Genomic DNA, 17,908 nt, shown 5'->3' with positions numbered 1-17,908 from the left:
ACTTCCGTGTTCTAATTTACATTATAAACAAACTAGGGTCCAATTGTAATTTGTAACAACTTTTCAGGATGATATAATTATGTGTTATTTTCTTGAAGATAATAGTGAACAATTAAAGCGGAAATGCAAATTTGTCAAGCATAAGTCATGTAAGTTATCAATATAAAAAACACAAATTTTGAATTCGCTTGAATTCGCTAATTTTGTAATTATTATTATTATGCCAATACTTTTTTTCTATCATGTATTCATAAAATTGTCATTTTCATCTGCTTTATTAAACAGTCGTGTTTCAAAGACGCATTTAATCAATATGGCTCCCAAGATAAAACAAAGATTTGTCCATGTATATATGTAAATACCCGAAAATCATACAGAATAAAGATATGGAGCGAATCCATGGGACAGTGGTTATGTGCTACGCTAGTAATGCAGTTGTTGCAGGTTCCATCCGCCGTTTTTCCAATAAAACTTATAATTGTCTTTCGGATGAGACCAAATAAAAATCAAAGTTAAATGTATCTCTACTCTACATCGAGGATTTAAAAAGAAACGGGACAAAAACTGTCAACTGCACTACCCAACTCTGCATGTCCATCAAAATATTGGCGGCAAGAAACAAGATGGAAACGATTCTTTACACACAAATTTGTTGTAACTTTGTAGCTAGAACCTAATCGCGTTCTATGTGAATTTATTTCAGTCGAGAGGGGCAGTTAGTCAAATGAAAACCGGGTTGTGATACAGATTATATTAACAATACAAATCAGTGGAAATGATGGATCAGATTTAATATTTTGTATAACTTTAAGACTTGCAGATCAGTTTGAACATTTTATAAAGCTTGTTATTTGATATATACTTAATTAAAATTAATATCCTTCTTGTAAAGTATTTTACCAACCATTTGTGACGAATAATTGTGCCCATAAATTTGCTAAAATTCTAAATAAAATACATCTAAAACCACGTGGTAGAACTACTTTCAATCCGTATTAAGTCCGAGGTTATTATGAATAATAGCCGAGACATTCCCTTTGTCATTCACTCGGTATCTCTGTTCTGGCATGTACAGAAGTAACTATTGCAGTTTCTTCATTTAGTACAGTAACTAGTAAACTTCTTGACATCTTGCTCATGAACTGAAATGTGCTCTGGTTAATTTAAAGTGGCTTACTGTCGTGATCTAGAATGTAAACTACTAATACCGCTCTTTGTAAAACAATTAACTAGTTAATTAGCCAGTATTTGCATGAGTAAGGCAATGTAAAACTACCATGTGTATTTTCTTCTCTTTTATAAGGCAATACTTGAATCTCAAGTCAAGCCATCAAAATTAATAAGATAAAACACTATCAAATTTTAGAGATATAAACAACTTTATTTGAGTACCTTTTCCTTAGCATTTAAACTAATACCATTTTATAATATTTCAGGTTATTTGTAAACCTTTGCGCTTATATGTAATACAAGAATACATGTATTTATAAATCAAAGGCAGCCAACCATGGACTTAATACAGAGGTAAAGTGTAATACAATCTTAGAAGCATTAATATTTTAAACATTTAATTTACCCGGACCAAAAACGAAAGTAAATTTGGACAACAAAACAAATCTGAAAGAAAAATATACGTCTTAGACACAGCTCGATCACGTGAGTATCATTTCTTATTTACGTACCGGAGATAAATAAATTTACCATCTATATTAAGATAAGAAATAAATATATCGAACATGTAATATGTTTTTCAATGTACTTTCGTTTTTATATTTAAGATGAATTTGCTTGAAGTATTTTGTAAATCTCTCATTTGTTAGTTTTTAAATCTGCCTCTCCGTTTGAGTAAACATCATCATTTGTTTAATGGTAAGATATAACCAACTTTCGGTTTTAATAAAAAAAATCCTTATTTGCAACTTCATATATATTTACTCAATTTACTATATCGCATGTATATAAATAGAATTACATTTAACATTTATATCGGGTTAATCTTGTTAGGAAATCGATTCGTTGAAATATTTGTTTTCAATATTGATTAAAATTGTTTGGGTTGATGTATGTACTTTCGGTTTGACTTTATATGCAATATATTAGTATACTAGTATTAGTACGAGAATTAGTGTCTATTTGAAGAGATTAGAGAATATGCTGACTAAGCATTTAGCTTTTATTTTACCGCCTTGATTAATACAAATGTTAAGTAATTCAATCATCAACTTTTAGTTTGAATTAAAGATTTAAAAAGATTCTATACAATCTATAGATCAAAGTTAATATCTAATTAGTGCAACTAATTTTAATTGCAATTAATTTCAATCTTTTCTTTAAAGGCCCATTATGCATCAGAAATACTTTAATTTTATTTCTCAATTTTATTTTTTGGTATTTTTTTTATTGTTTCCAGTACGTTTCTTACTGGCCAATTACCTAAACAGTCTTTTTCTTCTGTTGATTTTTGGCAATTAGTACATTTATAATGATTTAATATTTTGTATGGAAGTAAAAATACTACTTTGTTTACATTTAGCTACTTGTATAACATAATATTTAACATTTAGCGCTATTTTCTTCAGTTAACAAGCATGTGGCATGCTATAAAAACATTGTTTAAAGTTTAATAAACATTATAAAACTCATGTCTGACCTTTTTAAAGAAGTAAATATGTATTCATTTCTGAGGCATAATATGCCTTTAAGCATTAAAGATGTATTAATACTCTCTATTTGTACATTTAAATTACATTGTAGTATACTATAAAAGTCATTCTAACGAACGAAGATAATGGGCGGTGACAGTGTACCTGCTGACTCAGAAACGATTGCATCTCGCTTCTTGTTTTTGACTGCTATTGTCGCAGGAATATTCTTAGGGTATGTATTAACTGTATTTTCAACTTTACAAAGCAAGACCAAATATTAACAACTTCGTAAGTCATATCTTGTATTTGGAACGGCCTTCCTCATTATATCAAGTCAGCTAAATCTGTAAACCATTTTAAAACCTTATACTTAAGATGTTATCATACACCGGTCTCTATTATAATAATTAGCGTCAATTCCATACTATAAATTGATAACTCTGTCTTTAAAATAACATGTATGTAACATTTTATGTATTTTGATAGTTTGAATATGTTAAATCTATATTGATGCTTGTTGAGGGCCTCATGGAGTTCAAACGAGTTCTCTCGTTAAATAAAGTCTTATTATTATTATTATTATTATTATTATTATCATCATCATCATCATCATCATCATCATCATCATCATCATCATCATCATCATTAACTTCATAATAATAATAAAAATTATTATTATTATTATTATTATTGTTGTTGTCATTATTTTAAATAAACAAAATATACCTTTTTATATGTTGAACGAATTACAGCCTGTATTAAACGAATAATGTTATAAGAGTACAATACTGAATTATATTGGATGTGTATACAGCTTTACAGGACGAGATGCAACTTGAGTCCAATTTAGCTTGGTTTTGCAGCTTTATACAAGTATCATTATCATCATGAAGTTATAAATCAAATCAATCAATTCCGTCAAACATAAATGTTCACTTATATTACAGGACACATTTCATCAAGTCTGAACAAGAACCGGAAGTTTTATTACCAAGGTAGGTTAAAATTTGCCGTTAGAATGAAAAATAGATAGAGGACGTTTAAGCTTTTCTTATAAATAATGTTGTTTTTTTTTATCACCAAGTGGTATAGACCTTTTTACGACGCGGTCCGTTGCTATGAAAAATTGACCGGAAGTAGTATTTTCTCGCGCATACGCCATCTGCGTAGGGCAAAAAGTGCATAGTCCTTAATAGAAATGTAGTAGAAAATTCATAGACAATTCCGAGTTAGTTTAAGGTAAAAATTAGAAAATCATATAAAATAGCTTTTAATATAAACACAAAAGATACTTTTATAGCTTTGTGGCCAAGAGTGTCATAAAAAGGCATGGGAAAGATGTTTGTTGAAGGATTCCGCCTTACGATCACGGACCTGACATCGAAATAATTGTTGTAAAAAAATGTGGAAATATGTATATTGGTAAATAAAGAAGTCAATTTAATTGTTGTTGAAATTGTCCATATAAAAGCAAGAGAAATTTTATATAAAAAATAACATATAAAATCGAGTTTAATTATCATTCTGTAATAAGTCGGAACACATGATAATGCATTTTTAGTTTTCAGTTTACCTAATTTTATCCTTTATCCAATTTACTGGAATGCCAAACAGAAATGTTTTAAGTCACATAAATATATTTAAATAATTTTTCAAACTCTTGAGAAGTTAAGATGGGTGGTGAAATAAGACACATTTTATCCGGTTCCTCGTAACACATGACAATGCATGTCACGTATACTAATTGTCACTTCACAAAATTAATAAACATTGATGAGACTGGTATAAATAAAAGTAACTTAAAATACGATTATCATAATTTTAAGTGATTAACTATGTCATGGTACTAAAACGTCCCGGTTGAATGATATTGTACACTATAGTTGGCAAATAACAGCCGGTCACGTGTCAATCCGTTTGACACTTACTGCCTTGCCGATCCACTTTCAAAGGCATACCAATATTGTGTAATATTATGTAATACATCGGTAATAAAATTTATCTTTAACTGATGAAATGAAACCTTGAACAGAGGACTTTTGGTCATTGAATTATTAGTCCCGCTAATTTTGTATATCTATTATAAATATCAATTCACGTTTTAAGTACTAACCGCTTTAATTCATCCCAAATTTTCTGTTTTCTGGGTGTCATAACTTATAATCACGTCTTTTAAAGCCTTCAACAACGCTAAATATAGTCTATCTTTATTGCGCTTTTGCCCTACGCAGAATGCGCAAGCGCAAAATGCAGCATCGGTTGCTATGGAGAAATCGCATTGTAAAAAGGTCTATAAAATAAAATCAATATTTCATGAGTGGCGGTAACCACGAGTGAAATATGATAATTTTTGAATATAGAAAATACTTGAATTTTCTGTTTATCATATACTTTTTTTGTTTCTTGAGTTTACAATTCGAAAGATTTTTTTTTTATTTTGTGTATTGGCTGAATTAAGAAAAAACTATGGAGGTATGGAAAATAAAAATATGAATTTTATCATATAAATATTTCTCAAAATTTCATTAATAAGCATATAATAAAGGCACATAGGAGATCGATTCCTGAATAAAATTGAATTCATTCAATACGATTTGCTTTTACGATATTTTTTACAATGATGCATGACTTTAAGCGTAACATCAATAAGTGTTCATTTCGAAAGTTTCCTACCTATCACAAATTTTATAAATCTAAAATATATTTATAACAAATATACTTAGAAGTTATAAAGCGTACTCACATTGTGTACACTATTTCATATTTCAGTCAAGTGGAGGCGTTGAGAGCTGAAATGGCAAAGGAATTCAAGGTGAAAGAAGATGCTTTAAAAAAGTAAGTGCGTTGTGCTTCTGTTGTTGTTATTGTTGTTTCTGAATGTTACATATTAAAAACAGTGCTTATACAACCCATAAAGATAATCATAATCAGATCAAAATATTAAAAATACCCTTCTTTGTGTTAGTAACGCAGTAGAAATATGATAATACATACAGAAAAAAATCAATCATCAATCGCGCATATTATGTAAATTATTACTCTACTCTTGAATCTTTTTACTCTTCTTAAAATCGTGATACATTAAATTTTCATACCACGAGATGAAACTACATCCTGTATTTATAAAAAATACTTGAATTTTCTGTTTATCATATACTTTTTTCTGTTTCTTGAGCTCACAGTTCGAAAGATTTTTTTGATTTTGTGTATTGGCTGAATTTAAAAGAAACTAGTCCAGACACCAGTGAAAATTCGGAAAATATGTTTCACTGTAGTGAAAAATGTGAAAAATATTTTTTTCATTGGAGATATGTAAAATAAAAATATGCATTTTATTATACAAATATTTATCAAAATTTCATTAATAAGTATTATAATAAAGGCACATAGGTGATCGATTCCTGAAAAAAAATTGAATTCATTCAATATGTTTTGCTTTTACGATATTTTTAGAATGAAGCATGACTTTAAGTGCGATGTCATCAAATCATTGCCGCGGAATACATTTCCGAAATACATTTCCTTTAACTCCAGTACATTAATAAGTGTTCATTTCGAAAGTTTTTCTACTACCGAATTTGGACTTTTATAACTTTAAACTGTATATAATAAATATAAGCATACGTACATTGTGTAAACTATTTCATATTTCAGTCAAGTGGAGGTGTTGAAAGCAGACATGGAAAAGGAATTTAATGTGAAGGAAGATGCATTGAAAAAGTAAGTGCGTTGTGCTTCTGATGTGGTTATTGTTGTTTCTGTATGTTGTATTTATGTATTGTCCAGGTCAAGCAAATATAACTGGCAAGACGAACTTGTTTGGTATGAGATAAAACACAACACTTAGGTTGAATGAAATAGGGCATTTATTAAATGCCATAAATGACAAATGTTACATAATAACAAACATGGCATGTACATTATTTGTATCGAAATAACCAAACTGGGAGGTAAAAACCGCCAGATTATGATATACATTGCAATGTAATGATTAAGCACAAGATCAAAATAAACTATGAAATAGATAACAATCTTAGCAAAAGTTGTAATAGATGACAAAGTTGAACTAAAAACCATCTACACAAATATAATAATATGGATTGCTGATCAAAAACCATTAAATAAAAAATATTTTTCCAAATCGTGGTCGACTCGCCCAGGAAAAACCATAGTCTGGAAACTTGTGCCCTTTCATCTTGTGTCTAGTACCACTTGATGTAGGGCTACATCCTTGAAAAATATTTTAAACATTCTATACATGAATAAGTGTATTTCATATGACTAGATCATAAGTATTTATGACAACAAATAAAAAATTTTGAAAGAGATAATATAACATTGACTAGTTTTAAAAATTTTTGCATGAACAATATACATATATATATATATATAGTGTACATGATGAATAGTTGCACAAGTATTTTGAGATAAACAATAAGTAAAACTACTGATTCATGAACAATAAATGAAATGGTATTTATAGCAACATCAAAAATTGAAAGAGGTGGATGGAGTTGGAGGAGGTGGATTTTAGTAAAAAACAAAGGCGAGAATCATTCCTCGCCAAAATTATTTCTTTGTGATAGATCTAATGTAATCATTGGTTAATTAACATCACGTGATTTAGGTCTTGATATTGATTGGCTAAGATGTACTTGGCTAAAACCCGACCCGTAACGGGTAATATTCAGTACAGTAATGAGAATAGGGACGGACCAATGACATAAATTATTTTATGTGGGCATAAAATCTTATTTATGTATTGTCCAGGTCAAGCAAATATAACTGGCAAGACGAACTTGTTTGGTATGAGATAAAACACAACACTTAGGTTGAATGAAATAGGGCATTTATTAAATGCCATAAATGACAAATGTTACATAATAACAAACATGGCATGTAAATATTTGTATCGAAATAACCAAACTGGGAGGTAAAAACCGCCACAAAGGGAACCTTCCGCCTTATATATACACAACAACAAAGTATATGTCATTGCGCCCAGACTGTATCTAATATTAAGTATTTAATTTAATTTTAAATTCTAATGTTTTTAATTTTATTTAATCAAATCGTATATGCATTATAAAAATCAGAATTCTTTCATCTACAGACAAGTGACGGATGTACAAATTGAAGCGGGAAAAGAACGCGAGGCGAAAGAAGACGCTATAACACGGTAATCATTACATGATGGTTTTCAGATTTCAGATTTTATTTTCAATATATGCAAAAGTCCCACAATAGCGGGAAACATAAGTAAATTGTGACATACATAAATGCATAAATACATACATAGAATCACATAACATAATGTAGTAGAAAACGGCTATTGAGATTTCCAAGAACAGAGCCTAACACATTCATATTTATTTAAGCTATAAAATTGAGCTGGGTATATATATGTAAGTGAAAAGAATAATTATTACAAAATTCAATCATCAAAGACACACAAAAAGAAAAAAGGTCATAAACTTATCTTTCGCATATAGTAATTTAAGACATGATTTAAAATTGTCTAGTAAAACACATCAAGTTCCAATAAAATGTTGCATTATTTTCATACAAAAAAATACTAAGATTCTTTAGTTTATTTGTATTTTCCGATGTGACCAGGCTTACAAATTTAAACATACTTGGCCTATTTATGTAAAAATTATCTATGTATATTTTTCTATCATTTTCAAATTCTGGACATACAAAAAGATAATGAAATTCATCGCCAATATCGTTACATATATTACATTTACGGTCTTGAATAGGTATATTCTGCCATCGTCCTATTTCAATTGGAAGGCGATGATTTCTTGTCAAAAATAGTAATAATTTATTAGCTAAATTGCTTGGTAGTTTATCTATGTAACAGCTTCTAGAAAAATCCTTTTTGATATATTTGTAAACGTTTGTATCAGAAGTGTTATTTAGTTCAGAACGCCAATTTTGCGAGTAAATATCTTTTAACTTTTGAAATGTTGTTTGTATCAACCACTTACTATTGCTAAAACTTTCTATGTACCAAATCCCAGAAAAACCAGTTTCACATAAATATTGTTTTACATTTTCTATCCACAGTGATTTAACTTTATTATCTATATGTAATTTACGTAAGAAAATATAAACCTTTGAAGATAATTTTGTTGGTTCATCACTATTGATATTTTCAATAAGTCTTGCCCAAAATGTAATTACTCTGTGTTTGATATGCACACTGAGTGGTAGGACACCTGTTTCACCATATATCATATAAGACGGGGTTGACTTTTTAAATTTAAATATATATTTGAGAAATTTCAGCTGAATTCTCTCTAAAACATTAACATTTCCATATCCCCAAATTTCGCTTCCGTACAGTAAAATAGGCTTGATAGTTTTTTCAAATAATTCAATTTGTAGGTCAAATGGTAAAGCCAAAGTTTTAATTTTCCTCAGTAATGCAAATAGTGCTTTATTAGCTTGTTCAGCTATTTGTATTTTAGATTTATAAAACGAACCACTTTTATTGAAATATATCCCTAAATATTTATATTCATTTACAATTTCCAAGACATGTTGCCCAATTTTAAAAACATTATTTATTTTTGGACGCCCTTTACTAAATATCATAACTTTGGTTTTATTTACATTAATATTTAATTTCCACGTTTCACAATATAATTTAAACTGATCTAAAGCCTTTTGAAGATCAATTTCATTTTCACTGAAGATCACTGTATCGTCGGCATAAAGCAAAATAAAAAGTTTAAGATAGACATGTACGCCTTCAATAATTGTATCTCTTGAAACTCCGTTAATATCGTTGCTTTGTAAAAAGTATTCCAAGTCATTCAAAAATATAGAAAATAAAAATGGCGATAAATTTTCCCCTTGTCGTACCCCAATTAAACAATCGAAAAAGGGGGTGCTTCCTTCATTTGTGCTTACTTGAGACTTAATATTTTCATACAAACTTTTTATAACGTTAAAGCATTTTCCATTAATATTTTCTTGTCTTATTTTTTGCCATAGTCCTATTCTCCATACAGAGTCAAATGCTTGCTTAAAGTCTACAAAATAACAAAAAAGTTTTCGTCTGCTTGACTGGACAATATCGATTAAGGACTTTAGAATGAATATATTATCAACTGTCGAATGTTTCTTACGAAAACCAGCTTGTGTCTCATGTATAAGGTTTGAGTCATTTGCAAATTTATTTAACCTATTATTTATTATGCTTGTAAAAAGTTTTCCGAGACAATTTCCTTTGTTTTTGTATATGGGTTTTATAGTTCCTATTGTCCAGCTTTCTGGAATTACTCCTTTGTCAAAAACAATATTGAATAATTTCTTATATATACTTAACATTAAGTTAATTGAATTTTTTATTTGTTCATTTACAATTTCATCTACACCTGGTGATTTATTTGTTTTTAGATTTTTAACATTATCTAATATTTCCTTTTCTGTAATTGGGCCATTTATGTCCTCATTTTCAGTAAAAGAGTTTCTTATACCGTTATATTGATACTCTTCATTTGAGTTTACATCTTCATTCAATGTTTTAAAATACTCGTAAAAACTATCTAATGAAGCCATGTTTTCTTGTTTAGTGTTTTTTTCCATTAATATTTTGCCATGCAGTATTGTTTTGGATCAGCGTGTTTTAACATACGTAATTTTTCAATTTTTCTCTCATTAAAATCATTATTCGCTTTGCGTAAAGTGTTTTTATATTGTTTACTAATTGACCTTAATAATTCTTTGAAATAGGGGGTTTTATATTTGTTGTAAGCTTTTCTAGTTTTGTGATATTTATCACGCATATTTTTACATGAATTGTCAAACCATGGGAAATAATTTTTTATATTAACATTTTTGTTTTGATTTTTCTGAGTTATCTCTCCAAATGACTGTTTAGAACAATTAGTAAACAGAGTGGAAATGTCAGAAACTATTTCATCTAAGTCGTTCTGTACAACTATGCTTTTTTCTAATACTTTATCAAGCATTAATTCAATTTCAGAGATTTTAGATAGGTCAAGATTTTCGGAGAATGTATGGGCATTCTTGTTATCCCATAATTTAGTTTTAAGAGTTAATGGTTCAAACATTATTTCATCAGGAATACAAAAATTGTTTTTAGGCCTGATGCTTATCACTGCTTCTAAGCCGGAATGAACATCAGAGTATAAGCTACAGAAATCATGTACTTTAAAATTTAAAACATTCTCAAAAACAAATGATGATGATATAAAATAATCAACAGTACTCGAATTCTTACATGTTAATTTTGGATTATAACAATCATCCCCAACTCTACCATTCCATATAAACATATTGTTATTTTTACATAGTTCAATCAACTGATTGCCATAATGATTTACAGTATTATCTATACATATTCTATTTACAGGTACATCAAATAGCTCAAAATTTTTCATTATTTCATTTTCTTCGCTTTCAACATATTGTAAAATAGATAAATACAGAATCCCTAAAGAAAGCCCAACACGACAAAATTGAAAATGTTGCAGGCTCGGTTTGATTGAGCCTGTTCATGGACGGTACTGGAAAGTGCAAGTTACCGTCCACGCCCCCTAGCACCGGCTTAAGCAGAATTCAACATTTAAACATGAAATAGTAAAATTTTGAATTTAGAAACATCCGCAGATGTGTTCATACGGCGGTTATCATGGAACCTTCAATGTGACACTTCCGTGCCATTCCATGAAAAGCGGCGTATGGTCCCCAAGTAATAAAAAGCGTGTGCCCTAAACGAGAAAACAATGGGCGGAACTAAATAAAATGGAATTTTGAAAGGGGATCAGAGGTTATGTAAAGCCTGCGTATCACAGATAAGACGTAAATGTTAATAAATCGTACATGTTAGAAATAAATAAGTCAACAGGCGTAAAATCTTTTAAACTACCGCATCGTGCATTATAATCACCAAACAACAAAAAATGTTTACTGATTATAAAATATCTAAAGATTTCATTTTGTATATCAAAAAAAGGTTCACTGTGAGAATATTTCGAACTAACTGGCGGTATATATACAATTCCGCATTTAAGATCTTCTACATGAGAACTACAATTTGAACCGTATATTTCATTTGAAATTGTGAAAAATTTAATCAGATTACATTCGTTATTACTCTCAACATTAACATATGGTGCTAAATGTGTTTTAATTAATAATGCCATTCCACCTGATCGATAATTTGAAAGCTTTTTTCTATTAAACATATGAACTAAAAATCCAGGAACAGTAATTACATCAGTATCATCTGTTTTAGTTTCCTGTAGACCTATAATATCATAGTTATTGATAAAAGTGAGAAATTCAGGGCATTTAAGTTTTGTGACTAATCCACAAACATTCAAAGATAACAGTTTTAAAGATTTTTGTGTATCAACACCGTTACAATTTGTGCATTCAATACTGTCCGTAATTAAGTAGCAGTTTTCCGGTTCACGCTAATCTGTGTCATGGTTGGTCTGGCAATAATCACCCGTGTTTTCACGTAAAAAAAGCGGGGTTCTTGATCCGTATTACTGTATCCAGCATTGGTATGCGGGGGCGTAGGCAGTGTGACTTTTGGATATTGCTGTAGCGTCATACTTGTTGGATTTGTTAGTAACGTATTTGTCATGTCATTGTTTAATATTGACGGTGAATGTTGCGAAACACTTGGCTCCTGTGTAAGCTGAGAGTCAGACAGCGACTCATATTCATATTCACTGTTAAAAGTATTTTGTTTTTTAAAGTTCGAGTCTTGTTCAAGTGGAGAAGTTGCCTTCTTTTTCCCTGCATACGAAGTACGAGAAGACATCTCTCTCAATGGTGTTGCAAACGCTAGCTCTTCAAATTTGTTTTTCAGCGGGATGACAAATGGTTTGTTATGGTCTGTAATGTGTGGATTTACATCGTTGCTTTTCTTTTGTGATCTGTTTTGTACTGTGTCTGTGTTAAGTGTATTTCTGAAATTTGAGTTTCTGTATGTTTTAGGCCTTGCGCCATTGTCATTCTGGTACTTTTTCGGCTCCTGTTGCATGTTATCTGTGTTATACAATGCGTCGTTGATGTAAAGTTTATCCCGAACTAGTCTAACTTTATTTTGTTTATTTTGACGAGCTTTTTTGGCAACTTCATATAGAACTTTTCGTTTACTTTCTATTTCGACAGGAAATTGTTCGGATATTCCGAATTTGGTGCCGGTTAATGTGCTTGGTGCAGCAACTCTGACAAGTTCCCTATCTTTGTAAAATGTAAACTTTACGACGATAGGCCTGGGTCGTACATTTCTTTTATTGAACCTACCCAAACGGTGGGCTCTATCTATTTGCATTTCTTTATTTATACCCATTTCATTTTTTATGAAGTTTTGGATTATCATTTCACAATTTTCACGCTCTTTCTCATTTTGGGAGTATGGAGATTCAGGGTGACCATAGAAAAGTAAATTTTCACGCATACTTCGCCATTTCACATCGACGATACTATCATCTGTGTGTTTAATTTGCATTTGTATGTTTTCTTGATTTTGTTTTAGTTTGTCTATTTCAGTTTCGAGTTGTCTCACTTTTGCGTCAGTATCCCTATTGTTCATCGTTATATCATCACACAAGTCACTGTAATGCTGTACAGTTTCATCATAATCTGTAATTTTTGTTTGTAAAAATTTCATGTTGTTTTCAATGTCATACACTTTTGTATTTGTTTTAACTATGTCTTTTTTTATATTTGTTACCTCTGATAGCAGACTTTCCATCCTCATTAGCTTTTCATTCTGAGCTGACATTGTATTTTCTACAACTTGCCAAGCTCTTGTATGATTGTCGAGCATTAGTTGAATATTATTTACTTGTTGGTGTTAACTGTTGTTGTCGTGTCTAAAATAAGTCAAAAAAAGTACTGATATACATTATATATATGCGGCCTGAATTTTCATCATATTTTCAGATATTGTTTTTTAATTACATTTTTATCATAAGCAACTTTTGAAAAATAAGAATAAAAACATTTTCGGATAATAATGGGCCTTTAATACGTTCGTGTTATTTCTTCTGACAGATTAAGCGCTATAATATCCAATCGTGTAAGAGATAACAATCCGGACATCGTAGATTTGAGCGACCCTAACCGTCCAGAGAAAATTGCAGGGATGTATTCTGAACTTTATAGCAACCAATGGACAGACGCCTACGAGGTTTTAGAGAGCACCTTTAAAAATAACGAAAATAAAATTTTTCAGTTTCTCGTAGATATTCTTAAGGTGAATATAATATAGTTTATTAGCTTTGAAATCTAATTTTAATTTTGTTTAAATTAATGTTGCATCTGTATTCTAAATAAATGGTGAAGATAATTTGTGTCAAATTAAAGAGCTGAAAGAAAAAAAAATTATTTATTGTTGTTGCCAAATAATATAAATGACTGGATCATGATGTTAGCATGATGTTAGCATGATGTCAGTGCGCATGCTTAACAGGAAGGCGAAAATACGATGGTGAACAGTCGAAAAAGTCGAAACCACGATGATGAAATGTTGAAATCAAATGGTGCATCATAATTATGTTCTCTTAGATTTATCGTCGAAAACATGCCATAATCCTTTATCATTTTTATTTACTCCAATATAGATATGTTTTGAAACATGTCAAGAAGAAGGCGAGAAAGAGCTAGAACGGTTAAGAAGTTCAGTAAAACATGTTGAACAAGAGCTGACGACGGTAAACAAAAGTTCAATATTGTTGCTATAATAATAAAATTAAACATATATCGTAATAAAAATAAATTGATTGCAAACATGTAAATTCACTGGATATATATGTGCAGTATTTACTGGCTTTTATTGTACATAACTTTTTCATGATATTAACGTATCAAGACTATAATTAGTGTAATAAAGACGTACGAATAAACAGGAAAAAAATATTGAAAGCATGTATCTAAGTTTAGATGTCAAGAAGGCTATATAAGTAAGTTTCAGACTTGTTCATTACTATGTTTGTTTTACGCACTTCAAACAAACCATTCATTTGTAAATAGATCAACAAACATTTTGGTTAATTTATGTAGCAAACCGTGGTAAAAAATAACGTAAAATATACCCCCTTAAATTAATCAATGACAAATATGCTATCAAACATTCAGTTTTTTTATGCATTTATCTATATATGAATAATTTATAAGGAGTAAACATGTGTTGTACAGAAATTTTGTCTTTGGATATTATACGGTATTTGTATCACTTTCCAATAAACAAATGCCTGTAAAATAATGTACGGATTAGAAAAGCCTAGACTTCAGACTGTACTACCTCGATTAGATAAAAAAAACAACATTAAAGTATAGAAATGCCTGAATACCATGACAAAGTCTTTGACCTATTTTGTCCAGCGTAGTAGAGATGTGTTCAATTCATGCATGGTAATACCATTAGAGGCGCTCGCTTGCGGTGCGCCTCAAAAACCGTTTTCGTGTGATTTGTTTTGTTTTATTTGCTCTAAATTCTAAACATTTTAGTTTTTATTGGAGGATCATATACATGTACATGTGCATTAGTTGTATATTATGAATTTTGTTTTTAGAAACACAAAACACTACAGAGTGACTTGATGCAGCGAATAAAAGATGAGAGAAAACTGAGTGCCACTGGTCAAGTACCAGATTATAATAAGGTTTGTTGAGATATTGTTACAAATATAAATGATGATACAACTATTTTTTATAAGTTAAAAATGTTTTATAGATTAAACATTGAAAATCAATTCAATTTAAATATACATGCATTGTATGTAAAAGATTATTAGAGTGATGAAGAGCAATCGACTCTAGTTTGATAAATAAAATACATGTACTTAAATAGCGTACATTATCACTTGATATTTATTATTGTAAGAGATACTTTACCTTTTAATGTCTTTGATTAACACACCCAATTAACCAAATAATCGATAATTTTCAACCATATACGTTTTTTTCTGCTCATCTCTCCCGTTTCTCCGAATTTTTATTTTCTTAATGCTCATTTTTTTTCACAGATATCAAAACTAAAGAAATACTTCAAATCATCTAAAGCTAATGACAAGGTGAACATGCAGCAGCCTGACATGAAGGCTTATATAAAAGAATGCCTTAGAATTTGTCGGCTAATGGTGATACAAGATCCACCGATGACTTTATTATTCAAGCCTGATGTAGCAGTGATTAATTCCTTTAGAGAATATAGAAACAAAGGCACACGAGTTGACATTGTTGTTTGGCCTGCTTTGCTCTTGAAAGAAGGTGGTCCGATGGTTTCGCAAGGGGTTGTCAAGTTTTATTAATAGAAAAGCGAAGAAAACATCAGTGAGCAAAGGGCATCATTAATGACTTTCAAAAAGGTTTTGAAAGTAAAAACAAATTGTAATTTTATTACAATACCATGTAGCTCATTTTGTTTTCTGCTGTGCTAAAACTGCTAGTGAAAATATAATATTGCTCAATACATTTTAATATAAAAAGAAATATACATGTACAGTAAAAACTCATTCACTAAACCGGACATTGTCGGTTTAATGGAGATCCGGTTTTGCGGGGTTTCCACTGTAGTTATTGTAGATTCTCTAATGATGAAAATCATTAAAAAAAATCATTGTTACTGTTTGAGATTTGTATATCATAGAACTTTTTGCAAAATATAGATTAAAAAATGTAAATAAAAACTTTACTATCACTAAATAAGTTGAATCACTACACAGTGTACTCTCTGCAGAACGGCCATGTATAGAGAAAAACCTCTCTATAGTGACAGTATCATTTCTACCCTAAGAAAGACTTTACATTAAAATGAGCCGCGTCACGAAAAAACCAACATAGTGGATTTGCGACTAGCATTGATCTAGACAAGCCTGCGCCTCCGCGCAGTCTGATCAGGATCAATGCTGTTCGCTATCAGTTTCTCTACTTGTAATAGGGTTTGTAAGCGAACAGCATGGATCCTGATCAGACTGCGCGGATGCGCAGGCTGGTCTGGATCCATGCTGGTCGCAAACGCATTACGTTGGTTTTGTCATGACGCGGCTAAAATAAACCTGTCTAGAGCAACACCCCAAACAACAACCACCTTTTTTTATCTCACGATGGGCGATTCTATACAGAGATTGTAGTAACTGTAGCTTTATTCTAACAAGCAGGACATTCTTTTAAATGGTCCAGCAATATGTAATCGTAATTTATTGTAGACTCCTATAGAAATGATAAAAAAGAAAACAAAGAAATACAGCACTTTTAAAGATAATGCAGTTATGCAAACTAATGAAATTCTAGAGGTTCTAACTGATTTCAAAATACATATTAAAATATTAACTTAAACGTGTTTTAACAATATTTCGATACATAGAGATAGACATAGTTGTTGATTATTATTTTATCAGTATATAAGAACCATAATTTAAGTTACGTCTCATTATTAAAGTGTATAAATTGCTGTATATTTGATGCAAAAATTATTGTTTGGATTTTAAAAAAGAATACTTTGGAAATGCGCTTGTATGATATAAAAATGGCAATAAATTGCCATAAAGCGAGTGACCCATGTACAAAGTCATTGCTTAACGGATAAAAACCCTAATTAAAAGAGCAAAATAATAGTTTGTTCCGGATAATTTATTCTGTTTAGGTACATTATTCGTGTGTGTTAAATAACATTCTATGGGGAATCAAGCATATAATAATGGAACCAATGTTATTTTGCTTTTGGCAAATTTTACAAAAAATATTTCACAAGATAGATTTATGCCCTTAAACATACAAGTACAAATGTATAAATGTACAAATATAAGCGTAAGTTACATTGATTTCATGGAATTATTGCTGCTTAGTGACAAAATTAAAAATAACAAATACAAAATGTAACATAAAGTCATAGCGAACTAAGTGTTTCACAAGAGTTAATGAAATTAATGCACATGAGAATAAAATTGACGTACACATTTTAAGTAAACATAAAATGAATGCGCAAAACAATTAACAAGATATACGGGGCACAAAAATTGAGCCGCATCACGACAAAACCAACATAGTGCGTTTGCGACCAGCATAGATTCAGACCAGCCTGCGCAACTACGCAGTCTGATCAGGATCCATGCTGTTCGCTATCAGTTTCTCTACTTGTTATAGGGTTGGTAAGCGAACAGCATGGATCCTGATCAGACTGCGCGGATGCGCAGGCTGGTCTGGATCCATGCTGGTCGCAAACCCACTATATTGGTTTTGTCGTGACACGGCTCAAATGATAA

General features: G+C 30.4%; 1 protein-coding gene across 5 annotated transcripts; it reads left to right on the top strand.

Moving 5' to 3' along the window:
• The first annotated feature begins 11 nt into the window (after window positions 1–11).
• On the top strand, window positions 12–16,269 carry LOC132753897 (uncharacterized). 5 transcript variants are annotated; one of them, XM_060744442.1, is made up of 11 exons: window positions 55–149; window positions 1,437–1,524; window positions 2,755–2,877; window positions 3,593–3,640; window positions 5,415–5,480; window positions 6,300–6,365; window positions 7,759–7,824; window positions 13,698–13,899; window positions 14,267–14,356; window positions 15,218–15,307; window positions 15,671–16,269. In XM_060744442.1, exons 3-11 carry the CDS (start codon window positions 2,789–2,791, stop codon window positions 15,953–15,955), a joined length of 1,002 nt encoding a protein of 333 aa, XP_060600425.1. In that variant the 5' UTR covers window positions 55–149; window positions 1,437–1,524; window positions 2,755–2,788; the 3' UTR covers window positions 15,956–16,269. The 5 variants fall into 5 exon arrangements, with proteins under 5 accessions (XP_060600426.1, XP_060600425.1, XP_060600428.1 ...); XM_060744443.1 differs by lacking the exon at window positions 1,437–1,524 and having other exon boundaries at window positions 12–149; XM_060744445.1 differs by lacking the exon at window positions 5,415–5,480.
• Window positions 16,270–17,908: the final 1,639 nt, after the last annotated feature.

The sequence above is a fragment of the Ruditapes philippinarum genome, unplaced genomic scaffold (genome assembly GCF_026571515.1).
Source record: "Ruditapes philippinarum isolate M1 unplaced genomic scaffold, ASM2657151v2 ctg991_1_1_1_1, whole genome shotgun sequence".
In the NCBI taxonomy this organism is placed as follows: domain Eukaryota; kingdom Metazoa; phylum Mollusca; class Bivalvia; order Venerida; family Veneridae; genus Ruditapes; species Ruditapes philippinarum.
This window is presented reverse-complemented; position numbering and strand designations above follow the sequence as displayed.

What these genes read in the sequence shown, in the direction of transcription:
- LOC132753897 (XM_060744443.1), top strand. Translation starts at nt 2,789, where the DNA reads ATGGGCGGTGACAGTGTACCTGCTGACTCAGAAACGATTGCATCTCGC. An exon ending in CCGGAAGTTTTATTACCAAG is followed by an intron (nt 3,641 to 5,414) that starts GTAGGTTAAAAT and finishes TTCATATTTCAG; the next exon opens with TCAAGTGGAGGCGTTGAGAG. An exon ending in TTGAACAAGAGCTGACGACG is followed by an intron (nt 14,357 to 15,217) that starts GTAAACAAAAGT and finishes TTTTGTTTTTAG; the next exon opens with AAACACAAAACACTACAGAG.